At 52.7% G+C, this 18,285-nt stretch overlaps 1 protein-coding gene across 16 annotated transcripts in view; it reads right to left on the reverse strand.

The window, feature by feature from the left end:
* Positions 1–233: 233 nt before the first annotated feature.
* Positions 234–18,285, reverse strand: part of DZIP1L (DAZ interacting zinc finger protein 1 like) — a gene marked incomplete at its 3' end in the record, with an annotated part of 46,207 nt that continues 28,155 nt past the window's right edge. For 10 of the 16 annotated variants that reach the window (XM_082461106.1, XM_082461104.1, XM_082461116.1 and 7 more), the window contains 10 exons: positions 17,701–17,763; positions 16,305–16,445; positions 13,978–14,008; positions 12,795–12,848; positions 9,584–9,717; positions 7,479–7,674; positions 4,546–4,762; positions 3,950–4,122; positions 2,743–2,882; positions 234–1,153 (listed from right to left, as the gene is read on the reverse strand). In XM_082461106.1, the coding sequence (XP_082317232.1) occupies positions 992–1,153; positions 2,743–2,882; positions 3,950–4,122; positions 4,546–4,762; positions 7,479–7,674; positions 9,584–9,717; positions 12,795–12,848; positions 13,978–14,008; positions 16,305–16,445; positions 17,701–17,763 (1,311 nt within the window). The remainder of the gene's footprint in view (positions 1,154–2,742; positions 2,883–3,949; positions 4,123–4,545; positions 4,763–7,478; positions 7,675–9,583; positions 9,718–12,794; positions 12,849–13,977; positions 14,009–16,304; positions 16,446–17,700; positions 17,764–18,285) is intronic. The other 6 variants (XM_082461110.1, XM_082461112.1, XM_082461109.1 and 3 more) reach the window with 4 other exon arrangements.

An 18,285-nucleotide genomic window follows, 5' to 3' on the forward strand; every position in this document is an offset into this window, starting at 1 on the left:
TTCCCGCTCTCCCTTCTCCCACAGGGGTCAGACCTGCATTGCACGTGAGCGCTTTCCCTGCTCGATCTGGCTTCCTCCACCGGTGTGCCTCCCCAGCAAACCGACTGCAATCCTATCTCCATCTTGGCAACTGCACCCCAAAGGCCCTAAACTGACACAGTTGGGGTACACATGGCTCCAGCCCCCACCCAGCCCCTGCTAAAGCACCAAAAAAAGGAAGAAATACCAGAGAGTGAGAAACATTGTGCTGTATTTAAAGGTTTACAAATAATAAATTAATACTTTTCAAATTAAAAAAAAATACAGTAGTTATATACATAACTTAATTTTAGAAATATCAAAAATTTAATTTGTGGTCCTTTGGGGATATGAGGCCCTCCTTCCCTCCCACCCACGAGCAGGCCCTGCCAGACATCAGCTCTGGGAAGCTCTCCAAGGTCACCCCAGGCTGCACTGGGGGCTCTGTCTACGCTCCCATAGCATCCTAATCTCTGTCAGCAGATTATGACCCTGTCCTTTTCTCCCCTCATCTCTGCCTCTACCCCAACTCTGCAGTGAGAGGCTGGAGACCTCAGTAAATGGCTTTGGGTCAGTCAGTGGATGACTGACTCAGGCAAAAGTCCCCAAAAGGACCCCATAAAAGACCCATCTCTACAGTGTTCCTGCAGGTTTACAAAACGCTCCGGACTAGAGACCAGGTGTTTCCTTTCAGTCTGGAGTGAACGTGGAGGTGGAGGAAGGGTGCTGCTCTGAGGTCCTGTTACAACCCCTTCTCAAGCCCTGGGACCCAGGGGCACTGCCAGGGCCCCTCACAGGGGGCGGGAGAGATCACATCCATCTTCTGCTCTGCTTCTCTCCAGGGGAGAAGACCTCTCGGTTACTGGTGAAGACAAGAGGCCCGGCAGCCCCATCTGTTGGGATGGACTGTGAGCCAGCCCCACCCAGCTGGGCGACAAGGCTGGTCCTCTGGCCGCCAGGCTCTGGGGCGGGATCACCAGCCAGGGACCCGGGGCTGACCAGGGCTCCAAGAGCTGGCACCAATCTTCTCTGGGAGCTTCGAGCGAGGCAAGGGCTTTGGTTTCTCTCTCTGGTTCAAGTCCTGGGGGAGATCTTCCAAGGAAGTGATCTCCAAGTCACTCTCATCTTCAGAAAGCTGCAGGGAGGGGAGGGGGAGAAGAAAATGCATCTGACAAGGGAGGATGGACGTGCAGGACAGACATGGGGACAAAATGCAGATTTGGAAGAAAGCAGGAGGGGGATGCTTCTCCTCCTGCCTTCTCATTTCCCTGAGAACCTGCTTCAGAGACCTGGGGTCACAGCAATGCAAACACCCCTGAAATTCCACTGGCCACACCAAGGCAAGCTCCTTGGAGAGGCCTGTAGCAGAGCAGGTTGCTCTTGTTGTAATTTAAACTTTGTCCAGAATTTTTAACTGCCCACAGTGATGGATCTGGAAGCCTAGAGCCTCAACTTCTCCAAATTCCTGAGCTGATGCACCAGGGGCTAACACGTCCACCCCACCTGCCACAGACTTCTTGTCTAGGGGCTGGGAAACACTCTGACCATAGAAGAATGAGGGGAACTCGAAGTGCCAGGAATCTTTCGGCCTGGAAAGGGTCTGGGCTGGGGCCAACTGAGGAGCCCAGAGTGGGCCAAGGTCCCAGGCTGTCCTGGAACCAGAGCCACGGTCACCACCACCCCCCCGCCCCGCAGAGCTCTCAGTGCCCAGGCCATTTGCCTGGAACGTAAGGCCAACCAATCAGAAACCACCAGGGCCCGGGCGGCGAGCAGCACCTCAACCTGCTGAGGGCTGTCGGTGTTCTTTCACAACATGGGAAAAAAAGGGATGAATACTTTTAAAATCATTTAGACTCATTACTCGCAAACACACATGGGCTGCATAATAAACCAAAACATATTATGTAGTACAAGGTAGGTATTTGGGGTTGGGGGAGTATGCTAGGGAGAACCAAAAAGTGATGGCCCACTCTTTCTGAATTTTAAGGCAATAGCACCCCAGGATGCACCTTTTTGATTGAGAAAGGAGTGTAAAGTAACAAGAGCTCGAAATGTTTCTGCCTAAGACAGCAACAGGAGTATGGAAGTTGTTCCCTGATGGGGGGGCGGGCAGCAAGGAGGACGGCCTGACGGGAATGGTCTGGGAGGCTGAGCATCTGAGTTCTAGATCTGCTGGCAGCTGGAGCCTGAGAGAGGCAAGGCCGTCAAGACATTCTTAGTGATGAGGAATGGCCTTGAATATTTAGTCTAAATATCCCCATTGTGTGCTGTGGCCTACTCGGATGTGCTGTGTGTTGCTACTCCAACACCCCACCCTGTGAAGCTATCTGCTCTGCACACAGCCTTGCGCTGGGGTCCTCGGGGCACGACGGAAGGGGGAGGGGTTGGCTGTGGGATGAGGCGGAGCCGGAAGACAGCAGCTACTGCAGGAAGCCAGACACAGAGCTGGGTCCGGGCTCTATCAGAGGCAGGAAGTGGGAGCGTGAGTGGCCCGGAGACACAACTCACTGAGCGGTTGTTCGTATAATGAAACAACAAGCATTGGAAAGTGGCCAGCCCTCTACCCATGCAAGGGCAGAGGGGGCAGTGAGGTCACCCGCAGGGTCGCACTAGGGCCCAGGCTGACGCTCGCTGGACCGTCCCTCAGCCCCCACCCCAGGCCCCCAAACTCAGAGCTGGCTCTGTAGGGAATTGCAGGGCAGCCTCCAAGGTCCTACAGCCTACCTGGGGCTTCCCTCCTGGCACAGCAGCCCTCTGTGGCCCGGCATTGGGCTTAGAGAACAGACTGACCTCTCCAGCAGGCTTCTTGGCCGAAGCCTCCAGCTGCTTCTCATGATTTCTGACCATCGACCGCACCAGTGTTCCTGGAAGGCAACCAGGGGGAAAAGCCCAGAGTCTGAATGCATCATCCTTATGGGTCACATCCAGGCTCTGGTGTGGATAAAGGGAGCATGGAAAAGGGTCAGGAGGAAGAAGGAAGGGCAAAAACAGTAAAAGAGGGGCAAAGAGAGAGAGGCCCAGGCCGGTGTGTGCTTGGAACATCCTGTAAGTGTACTGTGCACTTAAGGACATGGCCGGGTACCCAGGCTTAGGAAGCTGCCCTTCCCTCTCAACGGGAGGCCGGGAGGAATCCCTGCTCAGTTGGTACCTGAACTGCAAGACTAACGTGCAGTTCCTCCTCCAACACCTTCACAGAGAAACGAAGAAATATCATCAATATAAATTCGCACAGGAGGGCTGCGGGCCAGACTCGCTTTCTGTGAACTCCATGCAAGAAGGGGGCTAAGCAGTGACTACGTTATCAATGGACTCTGGTGACGTGGGAGACCAAGGTGGATGTCCAGACCTCAGGACTGGCCAAGAAGCAGGGAGCTGGTCACGGACTTCCAGGATTCAAACATCTGGGGCCTGAACAGAGGTCCGGAGCTACGACAGCCCTCAGCTCATTGATTCATTCAAAAACTGTTTGTTAAGGGCCTAATGTGTACCTCGTCCCTCATTACCCATCTTGTCCGGAAACCTCATTTTACAACAAAGGAACCGAAACCCTTCACACAAACACACGCAGGGAGCAAGTGACAGAGGCTGAAGCGTGTCCGAGGACTCCAGACTCCCGGTTCCTAGATGTTTACACCCTATCATCTCGCCTGGCAGGTCGTCGGTACTTCTCCAGAGATCTGGTTCTGGTGGTCGATAGACTGGCAGGCTTGGAACACACTGTAGACAAGATGAAGTACCGCAGACTCCACGGACACTGTGGACGTGGCAGATAGAGCTGGGCTTACACCCCAGCACTTCCACTTACTGACTTTGGAAAGACAAAAGTTCCATTTTCTTTCATCTTTGGCTAGAAAATGCAACTGAAGCCAGAAGCTACAAGCCTCTTAACATTTTATAAGAAAACCTTCCTCTCCCGAGGAAGCCAGCCCACCTGAGCCCTTGCCAGGCGTCCGGGCGCTCCCCTCCGAGGTCTCGGTGTCAGACCAGCCCCAGTCATCCTGCGGCCGGGGCCCCAGCCTCAAAGGAACTCTCGGGGGCTGGAGGGACGCATGAGAGCCGACATCTGCCTCCGAGTCCTCTTCAGAACTGAACGGGGGCGTACTGCTGAGGAAGAGAAGAGACGGGCGGTGTGTGGGCCGGAAGGAAGACGTTCAACGCCACACTTCACCACTTGCAAGCTTGTCTGGCTTGCCCAGAGCCAGGCCTGCTCCCTGCCTGGGGCCAGACGCCAGCCAGGAGTCATCTGGAGAGTGGCAGACCACACCAGCTCCGTCAGCAGATGAAGACCCAGCCCCTCCAGCGTGGCCACCGAGGCTGGGGGACAGGTGAGTAAGAGGAGGGGAGGTGTGTCCTGGCTGGGAGCAAAAGACCCCGGTCTCTTCATGGGAGCTAGGGCTGGACCGCACCCAAGGCCCTTCCTGTTCACTTCTGCCTCTGCCCCTCCTCTGTCTGCAGAAGCCTGTGGGGGGCCCAGGACAGGGCGGGAGCCACACCACAGACCCGGGGAGAGCGCAGAGCCCGGCTCACCTCAGCCCGGGCCCCAGGGAAGCCGGGGTGCTGGAGGGCCCAGGCTCTCTGGAGCCAGGAGTAGGGGTGGGCCCCTGAGCCAGGCCCGGGCTGTGGCTGCCGCGGCTCTGAAGAGGTGACACGGGGGACTCTGCCGGCTTGGATGACTGTGCCACGTGCAGGGTCCTGGCCTTTGGCTGGGCCTCTTTGGTGACCGGTGTGCTCCGCTGGCTTTTGACTAGAAACACAGGTAAGAGTGAGTTTCGGAGCATACCCATCTGGGCCCTCGAGCCCGAGAGGATGCAGAAAGAGGCTCCACACACGGTAAATGGGCAAGTCACTCTGTGCAGAGTACCGTAATAATCACAGCGGATTTAATAACTTCCCCCACCACAAGCGTCCTGCTGCTGGCCAGACCTGGGGCCGGGACCCACGGTTTCATCAGAGACCAAGACAGTAGCTGGTGTTCCAGGGTCATGGCATCGTTTCGGGAGACCCGCGGGAGGCAGCAGGTCTGAAGAGGGTCCAACATGTCTGCAGCTCCCCCGACACAATCCTAGAAGCTGGCCTCGCCAAGGCCACCTACTCCCCTCTCTACCCAACCCAAGCGGCTGCTGCTGGAGTGCAGGCAGCCCTGCAGGAAGGCCCTGCTGCCACCAGAGGGCGTGGGTGGACCACCTGGGCCAGCGAGATCCACACACCCACCTCCCAGAACTCAGCTTGTGCAGGAGTGCTTAAGGCAGGCAATTAGATACAGCCCCTCCAGCTCGCGAATCACAAGGGGTGGGCAGTAATGCAGGATTGGCAGGTTTTTTATGGGAAGAGAAGAGGAGAGAAAGTGCATCACAGGGAGTCCGAGTAAGTACTGTTTCATCAAACTCTTACACGTGTGGACTGAGCCACAGCATAAAATGCATTTCTTACTGTAGTTCAAAGTTCGAAAAGACGTTCAAAATGCACAGCTCTCGGAAAATGCATTTACACAGAAGTGGAGTTTCTAGGAAAGCGTAAACTGAAAGGAGGGTGAACTTGCTGAGGGAAAATAACAACAGCTACAGTTACTATGCACAGACCAAGCTAAACACTTTACATCCAACATTCATTTAGCCCCAGACAGGCTTCCAGGGATTCAGGAACTTGCTCAAGACCCGCGATTCCACGGAAGTCAGCAGCAGATGCAAACCCAGGTCGTCAGTCACCCCAAATCTAGGGCTCTTGCCACTGCCTTGGCTGCATCCCGCAGCTTTGCCCCAAAACAAAAGAGGCATACTCTGAGCAGAGATGGGAGGTGAGCTTTCGTACAGCACTCACGGGGCCTAGAAAGAGAACACGTGGGTGCAGAGCTGGAAGGAGGCCTACGAAATGCCGAGAGGACAGCGCTCACCTCACCGGTCAGTGACGGGCCCTCGGGAAGGGAGGACCCAAGGCCAGGGAAGCGGAGACAGAAGGTGGGGGCCAGGGGAGGCTCCCACTCCAGGCTTTGGGACCGAGCACTGGAGGGGAGGGGTGCACCTCGAAGAGCAAGAAAACTTTCTCTTCTTTTGGAAACCAGGACTCAGAGGGGGCTTCCATTCACCCTCCCTCGGGGCCCGTCCCCTCTCCTCCGAGCGGCCCCAGCCCGTGCTTGGCCCTGTCACATCACCTAGTCCTGGCTGGTTTCCAGCTGAGGGAGCAGGCCCCGGCCCAGGTCAACCTCAGCAAATACTGCACTCAATTAAACAAATTAGGAATGAATGAGCATTTGAGGCAGAGGGTTATGTGAAAGGCAGGTTAGCAACCAGGACAGATACCCTTCACTCTGAGATTTCTGTACAAGACTAAAAACTATCCTTTCCTTAGAGCTTTTAAGGCCAGAAGTTTAAACCAAATACGACAGAGTTACCCAGATCATTGACACAATTTTTACCATATTCTCAAAGCAACTGTCCTGTTCTCTATTTAACATTTTTATATAAAATGACACTTTTAAACATAAAGTACCCACTTCATACTTATGCAAGTAATAATTTCCATGAGCTCTCAGGATTGCCATGTTAGTAATATTTTTCCAATGTACATGAAGAAAAATAAAGATTAAATCTTAAAATTATTGATGCACGTACCAACTAAAATCAACCCTCATAGCCCCCAGAGGTGTGTGGACCACACTCTGGAAACTTCCTTTGCATACAGAGCTCAGGTTGGGGCCTGCCTGGACACAAGGAGACAGCAGAAGCGACGTTCCTCTGGCTGCACACGGCCATGACCGAAAGGAGCTGGGGCATCACCCGGCCTGTGGATCTGAATCTAGAGATGGGGGCTCCTGAGCCAAAGAACACAGTTGCCTCGCTCCCTGCGCGCCCTGAGGACAGAGCGCGGAGGGTCCTCGCCCACATACTTCAGCCCTCCACAAGACCCACAGGGCCTTTCCTTGTCACAAATTCCAGGGACAAAGCAGCGGCTGGACCCGGCCCAGGGGACCTCTGAGTTCTGAGGACTTGTCCGCCTGCCAAACTGGCCCAACCGCTGCCCCAGAGCCGAGTATTCACTTGATGGATCCTTGCCTCCACCTGCAGCCGCTGTGCTGACAGGCCTGGTTTATAGAGCCACAAACAGAATGGGCTGCTCTCTGTCGCGGCAAAGCTCAACTTGTGGTCCAAGCAAGTAAAACAGTGCAGAGCGAAGCTGCTGAAGGGGGCAGCACGTCGGAGCAGGGCCAGCTCAGGGCTGAGCACAGCTCTGGTCCTGGTTCCCCTCTTCTTCCCTGAGGGACTCTGGTGCCCACCCCACCCCATCCACAGACTCTGTTTCTCCAACAGAAGACTTTTGGGCTCAGCCACCTGGGAGGACCCTATCGTCTGGCCCTTCAGAGCAAAGCCCTGGATGTGGACGGGGGGATTACGCACCCCCTTATACGCAAACAAGCCTGCACCCTCGCAGGTCACAGCCCCGAGCAAGCCCACTCGCCAGCTCACCTGGAGCCTCGCCGTCTGGCTGGGACACTGGGGCCCTGTTCCACTGTCTCTCCTCCTTCACTCTGCTGCTGGCTTCCTTGATGAGCTTCTCCCTCAGACTCAGAAATTCAGAAAACCTCCCCGCCTTTTGCTCCCGCTGGGCTCGCAGGAGGGACTCCAGGTGTCGGAGGGTGTGAGCAGGGATTCCCTTTGCATCCTGGAAGACACAGAGGTTCCCTCTGGAGATGGGCTCCCCTTCTCCTTCCCTAAGCCTCTCAAAGCTGCTGCTGGCCTGGGAGTCACTGGGATCAGTGCCGGTGCTTCTGGGAGAGGAGCTGAGCATTACAGCAGGGCGAGCAGGCTGCTGAAAGCAAGGTGGGCTAGGACGCAGGGGCCCCAGCAAAGCACACACAGCAGGATGGTGCCAAGGGGCTGCGCACCAGTCCATCGACATCAAGCATACAGGCTCAGGTGGGACATGCCTCTCCACCACCCGACCGAATCCTACAGTGGGGAGACCATGGCTTGCTCCTTTTTGTACCCCCAGGCACTATCCTTATGCTGGACACATTGTCCTCCATGGCTAACAAGGTTTGAAAACATCAACTGCAAAAAACCAAAGCCAGGCACCCTTCCAAAACCTACTGGAACTTGTTTGGGCTTTTGGTATCCACCTAGAGCCCATGAGAAATCATTTAAGATTAGAAAGAAATGGTTTAATCAAGTCTGAACGTAAGGCCAGAGTTAGATTGAGCAGTAGTTGAAAACAGTCAGTGACTAGGGGGCCTCCTTGCTAAATTAAATCTAGGTGTCTGGGGTTTTTTTTCTTATTTTATTCTATACACATAGTATTCTCAATGATGTGATGCTCACCTGCTTTGATAACAAGGTGTGTTTTTTAATAATAGATGTCACTGGGTTTCCCCGGTGGCACAGTGGTTGAGAATCCACCTGCCAATGCAGGGGACACGGGTTTGAGCCCTGGACTGGGAAGGTCCCACATGCCGCGGAGCAACTAATAAGCTCATGCACCGCCGCAGCTACTGAGCCTGCGCTCTAGAGCCCGTGAGCCACAACTGCTGAGCCCACGAGCCACAGCTACTGAGCCCACGTGCCACAACTACTGAATCCCGCACGCCTAGAGCCTGTGCTCCGCAACAAGAGAAGCCACCGCAATGAGAAGCCCGCGCACCGCAGCTAGAGAAAGCCCACGTACAGCAATGAAGACCCAACGCAGCCAAAAATAATGCCTTTCATGATAATACACATACTCTGGTTGAACACGGGCATGTAGGGACAACGGTGTTCAAATGCTAATTTGTACCAGCGTGTTCAGAGCCTGCTCCACTCACTGCCACCTGCTCAGTGGGCATGGCCACGTGTGCCACCGATGATGGACACTTCACCCAAGGGGCCCCTCCAAAGGCCACACTGAGCCAATTAAATTTCCTCTGTCAGAAACAGAGACACAGTCCTTTGGGGCACATATAGTCCCTTTGTCCAGGAGAAGATGGAACATCTTGTTTGATAGTTCCACTGAGACTCTATCCAATTGGAGAGGAGTAATCTGTCAAAGTAATATCCACATATTGTCCACCATCACACCTGGACCTTCAAGCTAAGGCACATCCCCTTATTATTCATTCCTATAGCATCCAATACCTCTCTTGCAGAGTATTTCTCACAATGGTAAGTTATTAAATTTCTGGACAATCACTGTTTAATACCTGAGTTCCCTACCATTTGTAAACTCCATGAAAAAAATTGTCAGTTCTGTCTAATTCATCACTGTATTCTCAGCATATAGTACACTACTTAGCACAAAGGTGCTCAATAAATATTTGTTGAATATGTGAACAACAACAACGAAATAGAGACGCAGAAGAAAGTAGCCAATGAGTGGAGAGCACAGAGAAGTCAGGACACAGGGTGACATCTCAGGAAGCCATTGGAGGAAACAGAGAAGAGACCACAGTGCCAGCTGTGCAGGTTTATATTCCTGGATACCAAAGGTGCCCCACTGGAACAAATAAGATGAATAAGCTTACAATGTAAAGAACAATCGACCCTTTGTCGGTTTAAGAATGCCCTGTGTCTAAACGGTAGGTACCGGCCCTGGAACTCACTCGCTTTATCCCCATGCTTTCCAGCTTCTCCTCCAGGGTGTCCTCCAGGACTGGCCTGAACTGCTTCAGCAAGGTGGGGTTTCGACTGAGAGCTGCCAGCAGCTTCTGCTGTCCACTGCGGGAGTCCTCCAGCTCTGCAGCACAAGACAACCACCGAGGTCAGCCTGGGTGCCCGAAACCTCTATTCCCGAAGCCACACGGCACCCAGCCAGGGACCCTGGTCTCCAGCCTGTGCACCCAGGGCCACCAATCCCCTCTGAGTGTCCATCCCCGGGTCCTTCTCCTCCTGGGAACCACTGCTGCAGACCCCCTACCCACCTTCATGATCCTCATCCCCTGCCGGTCTGGACCTCCATGATCTGGCTCAGTCCTGTCCCAGGTTAACTGAGAGATCTCAGGCTTTGAACTCACACTTGAGTCCTGACAGCAGTTTGTTCCCTGGGCTCTGGTATTCACGCCCCACCCCCCCCACCCCAGTTTTACTGAGATATAATTGACATACAGCACTGTATAAGTTTAAGATGTACAACATAGTGATTTGGCTTACATGCATGATGTATGTATACATATACATATGGTGGACAGATAGCTCCCTGCTCCCCTTGGGTTTACTGCCTAAATCAGGCGTTCTCCCTCCAATTGTATACATCAGAATTGCCTGGGCTTAAAGTGCACATTCCCTGGCCCCGTCCTCCAGAGAGTCTGATGCCATAGGTCTGGGGAAGGGCCCTGGAATCTGCATTTTAACTTGCCCAGATGATTCTGATGGAGGTGAGCCACAGACTGAGCCTTGAGAAATACCTACCCAGAGGGTAACAAAATAAGCAATTACAATAAAATGTGATAACTGCTACAAAGGGGCCATCCCGGGTGAGTCAGGGAAGGCCTCCCAGAAGTGCTCTTCAGGTCCAACGCCGGGGGCCACTGTGGTTACAGATGGACCAGCCTTTTGATTCACTCAGTAGACTTTTACTGACAAGTAATATGGAGCTTGAACAGGCCAGTGCTGAAGACAGTAAAGAAAACCCTCAAGGAGCTCACAGTCAAGGCGATGACCTTAACCCTGGCTGCCTATTTGCATCACCTGGGCTCCATCCCAAGCTAATTATATCAGAATCTCAGAGGGTGGGCCCCAGGCCTTAAGATCTGTTTGTGAAACTCCCCAGACCTAACAACAGCCACGCCTGAGAACCAGCTGTTCTAGAGCAGCGGTTCTAAAGTGTGAGCCACGGCATCGGCACCACCTGTCACTTACTAGAAACGCAGATTCTCAGATCCCAGTCCAACCTACTGAATCAAAATTTCTGGAGGTAGATCCCAGCGGTCTGTGTTTTAACAAGCCCCCCACTACCCCTCAGGGTTGACGCTCTTCCATAAAGTTTGCACAGAGCATGAGCCCCAATTTTGGCTGCATGTTGAAATCACCTGTGGAGCTTTAAGTACTCCTGATGCCTGGGATGCCCCTCACTGCGTGCTGTGATTTAGGTAGCAGGGGACTGGCATGGTCCTCCAGAGAGCTGCAAGCAGCCTGGGAGATTCTTAGTGTGCAGCCAGTTGCAGAGAGCCGCGAGACCCGCAGCAGTTCTCAAACTAGAGCAAGCCCCAGAATGCCCTGGAGGGTGGGTGCAGACAGCGATGGCTGGGCCCTGCCCCAGAAGTTCCGATTCAGTCTGTGTGGCATGGGGCCGAGAATTTGAAAATTGTGCATTTCTAACAAGTTCCCAAGGGATGCTGCTCTGCTGGTCTGGGACTAGGAGAAGCAGACGAGCAAGTGAAGAGGCACAGCACAGCCTGACAAAGATCTGGGTCCTGCCTGCAGCAGGATGGGGCACGGAGGGGGCGGGGAGAGGTCTCCCTAACTCGCCCTTCTCAGCCTCCTCCTCCTCGAACTCTATGCCCCCACTGGAGGATTTGGTTCATCCCCACTCTGGACCTTGTGTTACTCAAGGTTACATGGAACTCTAATTTTTGCTACTATATCCCAAGGTTAAACGCACTGGGTGGGGACGGAGGTAGCAGAGGACCGATTAGGTAAATTTTGGTTCATCCATGCAATGGAATACTGAGAAGTCCTGAATAATTAATGCAGCAGCTCTATATAAAGGGATTGGAAATGACTTCCCAAATACGTTGTTAAGCAATAACCACAGAAAAATATGTATACTGTGCTCCCATTTAGGAAAAAGGAAAAGAATGCATACATCTAAGTGCCCGTGTTTGCACCAAGTATCTCTGGAAAGATGCGTGACAAGCCATTAACGATGGAATCTCTGGGCGGAGACTGGATGGCCCGGCAGGAGGGAGACCTACTTCTTACAAAGTAAGAAGCAAAAAAAAAGCAAAAAAAAAGCAAAAAGATGGCCCTTTTGCTTTTCTTTCCTTCTCCCTTCCTTCCTTCCGTCCTGCCTTTTTTTTTTTTTTTTTTTTTTTTTTGGTCAAAAGCATAGATCACTGTCTCAAAAGTAAACTATTACTTTAAAAAACAAAATAAAACACCCCCCGATGAACTCTTTGGTGACACCAATAAAACCCTTTCCTGGGTGCATCTGTTGGGTCGCTCTGGGATTGTCACATCACAGCCTGGCTGGGCAGGCAGGCCTGGTCAGCAGGTTGGCTGTGAGCTCTCTGATCTTTCCTGGGAGCTCCTTCTCCCTGACCCTCTCAGGAGAGTCTATTTTTTTCACTTCTCCTTTGCATCCCCTGGAAACATCTGGTTGAGAGCTCGGCAAACGGAGTGAATAAAAGCAGCAGGTACCCAGGGCTCTGCAGAGGGCGCCGAGGAGGATTCCTGCACATCAGTTAGGTCCTGTGTGATCTGTCTGCAGCACGCTCGCCACGCAGAATAGAACCGCAGAGGTCATTTTAAGCCAACGCAGGGAGGCTGCATCCACTGCTCTGGGTAGTACCAGGCAAGCGGTGGGGCAGGCACCAGGGACAGGCTATGCAGCAGACACCGCACCAAATCCTGACTCCACCACCTGCTGGCTCTGTGACTCTGGGAAAGTCACTGACCCTCTCTGAGCCTGGGTGAACCAGCAGGCTGCACGTTAGTACCTGTGTGTAATGTGCCTGGCAAGCACAAAGTGCTTAAGAAATATTTATTTCATGTCCCTAGTTCCCTTGACCCAGCCTCAGGCAGCCAGATCCAGTTAAGTAGGGACAAACTAAACAACGAAGTGGGCAGCCCCCAGGGAAGAAAATGGAGCCTCACCTTCCTCGGAAGAGTCCTTCTCCGTGTCCACAGCCTTCGGGCCCTTGCGGATCCCTGAGGAGAGGAGGAGCAGTTAGTGTCTCCAATGCCTGGGACCCCCTCCCCACCTTAGAGGAAAGCACGGGGCAGCGTGTGAGTGCTGGCCAGACACAGCAAGCCCTCGAGTCGGTCCTCTAGCAGAGAGAGGCAGGATGGAGCAGCGGCCACAACCATGGACCCTGGAGGCAGAAAGATCAGAGTCCTCGTTCCAGCTCTGCCCCCCAACTAGCTGCACGCGACACGGTAAGTCCTTGATCTTCTCTAAGCCTCGGGCTCCTCATCCAGAAAGTGAGGACAATAATACCCGCCCCACGTTAAATCACGGGGACAATGGATTTGAAGTCCATGGCACACAGCTCCTATTAACGGCACACACCCTAGCCCCAGCACCCAGGAGATCAAGGCCATAGGATTAGTGCCTCTCTGAAATGGTTGCGAGGCTGGGGAAGAAATGTCTAGCCTCGAGGCAGGGGACGGGGGAGATGTGTGGGTCTGCAAGGAGAGGCAGAAGGGAAGCTACAGGCATAGGGCAGGGGAGGCGGGGTGGAGTAGGAAGGGCCAGGTTTCATAAGCAGGAGCGGTCCCCTGTAGGTTACTGTCGCCCTTTAGACGCCAGCGCCTGTGTCCGTCAGACACACACAAGCACGCACACCAGCACGCCGGAGTACCCAAGAGCCGCAGGGCGTACACTCCAGACAGGCCACATTCACACAGATTCGCAGAGATTTGGGGTCAACTCGCTGCACGCTGGAAACAAGGTAAAGCTGGATGGAACTGAATCACAGGCATGGTGAATTAGAAAGAACCTGTTCGGGAGCCCTGCCTGCTCCATCCGTCACTAACCCCAAGATCCTCCCTCCCGGCTCCCACCTCATGTCTCCATCGTCCTACAGAGACGAGCAGGCCAGGCAAGAAACCCTGCCAGCTGCATGGAATGCCTTCAGCACAAACCTGGGCTGGAGCCCTGTCTGTCCCAGAAACAAACATCTTCTCACCCTCCCCCACCCAGCCAGAGAGCCTGACGCTACAGGTCCCTGAGCTGCTGCCACCAGCCTCGTCCTATACATTGACTGGTGGGGGACAAGAGACAGGAGAGGCCAAGACGATAGCCACGATTGTTACAAACCGCCCCGTACAGACTTACCCTCCACCTTCCTGAGAGACATGGTCTGGATCTGCAAAGATGTGGAACAGAGCAGATTACAGCCAGCAGGGGACTCTGCTGTGAGCGGTGGCTCTGCCTAGTTCTGTGAAGAAGGGACGGCCAGTGTTCCCATGCCAACCACTGGGAACTGGAGGGAGCTCAGAGTACTCTGCCCCAGCCCTGCAATGGCACCAAGGGTGAACAGCAGCAGCCAAGATGGCACCATGCTCCACTTTCCCTTGGTGAGGAGACAAGAATGCCCCTCTTCAGAGAGGGACTGTGGTTTGAAAGGTAGGAGCCCCATGGAAGCAGAGGGGGGCAGGCACACAGGCAGTACTGTCGGTATAATTGGTGGAAATCAGCCAGGGCAAGGGAGGCTCCCCTCCTGCGATGTGGGCATCTGAGCTGAGTGCCCCCTGGGAGGGAGGAGGCATGATGTGGACAGTCACCGACTCTCTGCTCAACCCCTCTTTTCCAGGAAGCGCTTCTTCTTCCTCCTTCCACATAGCTGCAGACAGGACAGCCCCTTGTGGCAACGAGTCCCCCACACCACAGCCAGGTTTGGGCAGAGAATTCTGGACTGGTAACATGGGAATTCAAGAGCTCTTGCCAGCCAACTGGTTTGAGTTTTGGTTGTCACTGTTTATTTGTTTGCTTGTTTATTTTGCCATGTAGGGCAGACATGGAGTGGAAGCTGACCTTCAGAGTAAAAGAAAAAATCGAAGCAGATACAGAGAAAGGAACAAAGACACACAGCAGAGGAAAACTCCTGACTACACTCATGTCTCTGGTCCCAGTTTACTCCTAGACTTGGCTGCACCCCTGCCTCGAGCTCTCTGAGACACCCTGTCTACCCTTATGACAAATCCCCTCTTCTGCTTAGGCTTGAGTTGTTTTTCATTACCTACTGATGAATGACTCATACAACGTCCATTTCTAACTATTCCTACTTTGCTTACCTCTACCCTAGAAAGTATAAAACTAATTATTCTCTTTCTAACCTTCCTTGCAACTATAGTTAGTTGCCCATATAACACAGCTTTGAACAGTAAAATATAAGTAGAAGTCTTGGGAAAGAGCCTTTTCATCAACTGCTTCCATTGGATATGACTGTGATGGTTGGGGCTATGGCAGCCATCTTGCAACTATGAGAGTCAAGCATGAGAACAAAAGTCAATATGCTGAAGATGGTAATTAAAAAAAAGAAAAAAAGAAAAAAAAAGAGTCTGGGTTTCCAGTGGCATAATCTTGCAGCTAAACCAAGGCCATCAACTGTCACCTCTTTTGGTGTTACAATAAAAATAAACCTCTGTTAACCTATTCTGCTATGTTTAGCCCGTGGGTTCCTAACTGAAACATCTGCAAACAAGGGTTCTGGGTAACATAAGGAGGAAACCTCCAGACTGGACCTGAGGCAGCCACAGCTGTGAAGAGTTAAGTGTGTTGGGGGAGAAACAGTAAAAAGAAAAGCAGCAGGGCCATGGGTTAATAAGATGTGTTGACGGTGAAGTATAGCTGGGAGAACAGAAAGGCACAAATAGCAAGAGGTACAGAACAGTGGGTTAGACAGTGACAGTGGGTGCTCAGCCAGGGAAGCTGTGTGGAGGGTGGTATCAGACCCACGGCAAAGGACCTGAGGCCACAGGAGGGCCCAGCTGGGAATAGATACACGTCTCCACCGACCTGGGGCTCAGACGGGGGAGCTGAGCCCAGGCTGGGCAGAGAGTGATCTGCATTAGATGAAGAGTCACAGGGGCCAGTTCTAGGAGAGGGTGCTTAGTGAGTGACGCCTTTTCATCACACTAGTTTATCTGACAGCTTCATCAGAGGCAGTCAATTTATGAAAAAGGAGTTAGTTAAGAAATGATGCCTGAGAACACAGTGAAAGGGGCACACGCTTTGCATTCCACCTGCCTGGCGAGGGTTGAATCTCACCCCTGTCATTTTATAACGTGCCCCGTGTGGACTCGAGTGAGGCGCTTAACTTCTCCTGCCTGTTTCATCATCTGTCAAATGAAGATGGGGAGAAGGTAATGTCTACCTTGAAGGGCAGCAGTGAGGCTTACACGGAGGAATAAGCAAAGTAACAACCAGGTGCTGGTCCTCACACGGTCTCTGGTGGTACCGTGAACCCACTAACCCCGGACAGCAGGCACGTCTTCAGCATCCTCATCAGTGTCTGCCCCTCAAATCTGAGGACTCTTCTCTCTCCTCAAAGAGTCTGACTAATGAGACTAGTGCCGATAAGTCCAGAAGAATCTAAGGAAGTCCTCGCAGGGAAGAGGCCTAGGGCTCCAGGTCCTGGCTGGGAGGAGGGACACACCTACCATCTCCTCCTGGGAGGCGATGAGCCTGGTTTGTTCCTGGAGCTGGGCGCGAAGGGCAGTGATCTGGCGCTGGGCCTGGATCGCTGCTTTCCTCTGATCCTGAGACAGGGAGGCCTGGAGCCTCTCGTTCTGCTCCTGCAGCTGGTGGCACAGGAAGGTCGGTCAGTCACATGTCTGCAGGGACCTCTGAGTGCCCAGTGCCTGCAGGGCCTGCACCTGTAGGCAAACGCTGGTCGGGGTTTCACCTGAAGCAGGTGGAGTGTCTCCAGACCCGGGAAGGTGGCTTTCTAACAAGACTGACTTCCTTCCCATTTGAGAACATTTCAAGTGGTGCCTGAGGAGAAGTGAGAATTGAATGCAGGTCCCTAAGGTCAGGGCCAAAGGCTCCCTGTCAGGTGTGCCACCCACTGAAGGACAGTCAGGTAAGTTGAGGTCATTCGAAAATCATCAAATGGATGTTTTTAGGTGAAGACAAAAGGTGAAGGAAATGCGGTCTAAGAGCAGAGAGAAAATGACACTATTTATTTTTAAGTAAAACCTCTGATGTAAGAGCAGAGAGAAAATGACACTATTTGTTTATCTTTGCATAAAGAACCTCTAGAAGAATACAAGAAAGCAATAAAAGTGGTCACCTGTGGGGTGGGTGTCGGGGACAGGTAGATGGAAACGGAGCGGAAGTAAGACTTTACTCCATGTACCTTAATAGAGTTCTTCTGCTTTTGGAACAAACTTGAATGCATTTCCCATTTTTAAATGTTTCAAATAAGATAAACCCATCAGATGGGAATTACTGGAACAGGGGGAATCCATCCTGCGCCAGACTCAGACCTAAGCACCTTCACCTTCTGAGCTTTCTGCAGCAGAACCTGGGGCTCCTGTTAACCGGCTTCCTCCTCAACTTGCCTCCTTCTCAGGGACATTTTTAGAGAAGCTGTTTTCTCTGCCCTGAGGCCTGTTGCTCTCTGCCCACTGGTCTCAGTGTCTGAACCCTTCCATTTGAGCTGCCCGTGAACTATCACTGAGGTCCACAGCCACCGGGGTCTCTCCTGGTTGGAGTTTCAAAGGAGGGCCCAAACACAGAATGACCAGGCAGCTCTCTGAGTTTTACAGCACAACCCTCCTTGGAGCACCTTACGGGGTCACTGCAGAGGAAACCACAGAGAAAGGATGTGTTGGATTCAGAAGAGAAGGCCTGGAGGCCCCTGCTCCCTGCCAGGGAAACTGCTGTCTGGGCTGCCGACCCCTCTGTGTATTGATGGGGGTCAGCAGCCAGGAACAGTATCAGCAAAAAATTATCTGCCAACCAGTTCAAGGTGGGGGCTGAAGGATGGGGAGCTGAAGGATGAGAGGAGGTTGTGGGAAACCAGGCTCCCCAAAACGGTCCAGTGAGACCTACCTCTCTCTTCTGAGCTGCATGCTCTTCCTGCAATGCCTTCATTTTTCTCTTCCATTCTGTTTTCTGAAAAAGATTAAATGCTTATCAAGTGGGCCCCTCTAGATATTAAAATATACTATAAAGCTACACGAGTAGTAGAAAAACCAGACAAAGATGGGGAAAAAATGGAATCTTAGTCTGGGGGAAGACGGATTATTGACAAATGGTGTTCAAGCAAGTAGTTAACTGCCTGAAAAAAAATATGAACTTGGATCCTTATTTCATATCTTAAACGAAAATAAATTCTAGGTGGTCAAAGATTTCAACTTAAAACATGTAAGTGACGTCAGCAAGATGATGGACCAGGAGGTCCCAGCTCTCAAAACACCCACAGATGAGACCTTTTTATGGGAGCCTGGGAATCCAGCTGAGAGGTCCCAGCACCTCGGTGAAGCAAAAAAACCCAAGAATAGACACACTGAAGAGGGGAAGAAGAACAGTTTTCACCTCACCCGTGTCACCCCTCACCCAAGGCGGCACAGCTCAGTGCCAAGAGAGACCCCCTCAGCCCACAATCTCTTGCACGGGGACAGTGAGAGCAAGTGA

Source organism: Balaenoptera physalus (assembly GCF_965194825.1).
Source record: "Balaenoptera physalus genome assembly, chromosome: 4".
In the NCBI taxonomy this organism is placed as follows: Eukaryota; Metazoa; Chordata; class Mammalia; order Artiodactyla; family Balaenopteridae; genus Balaenoptera; species Balaenoptera physalus.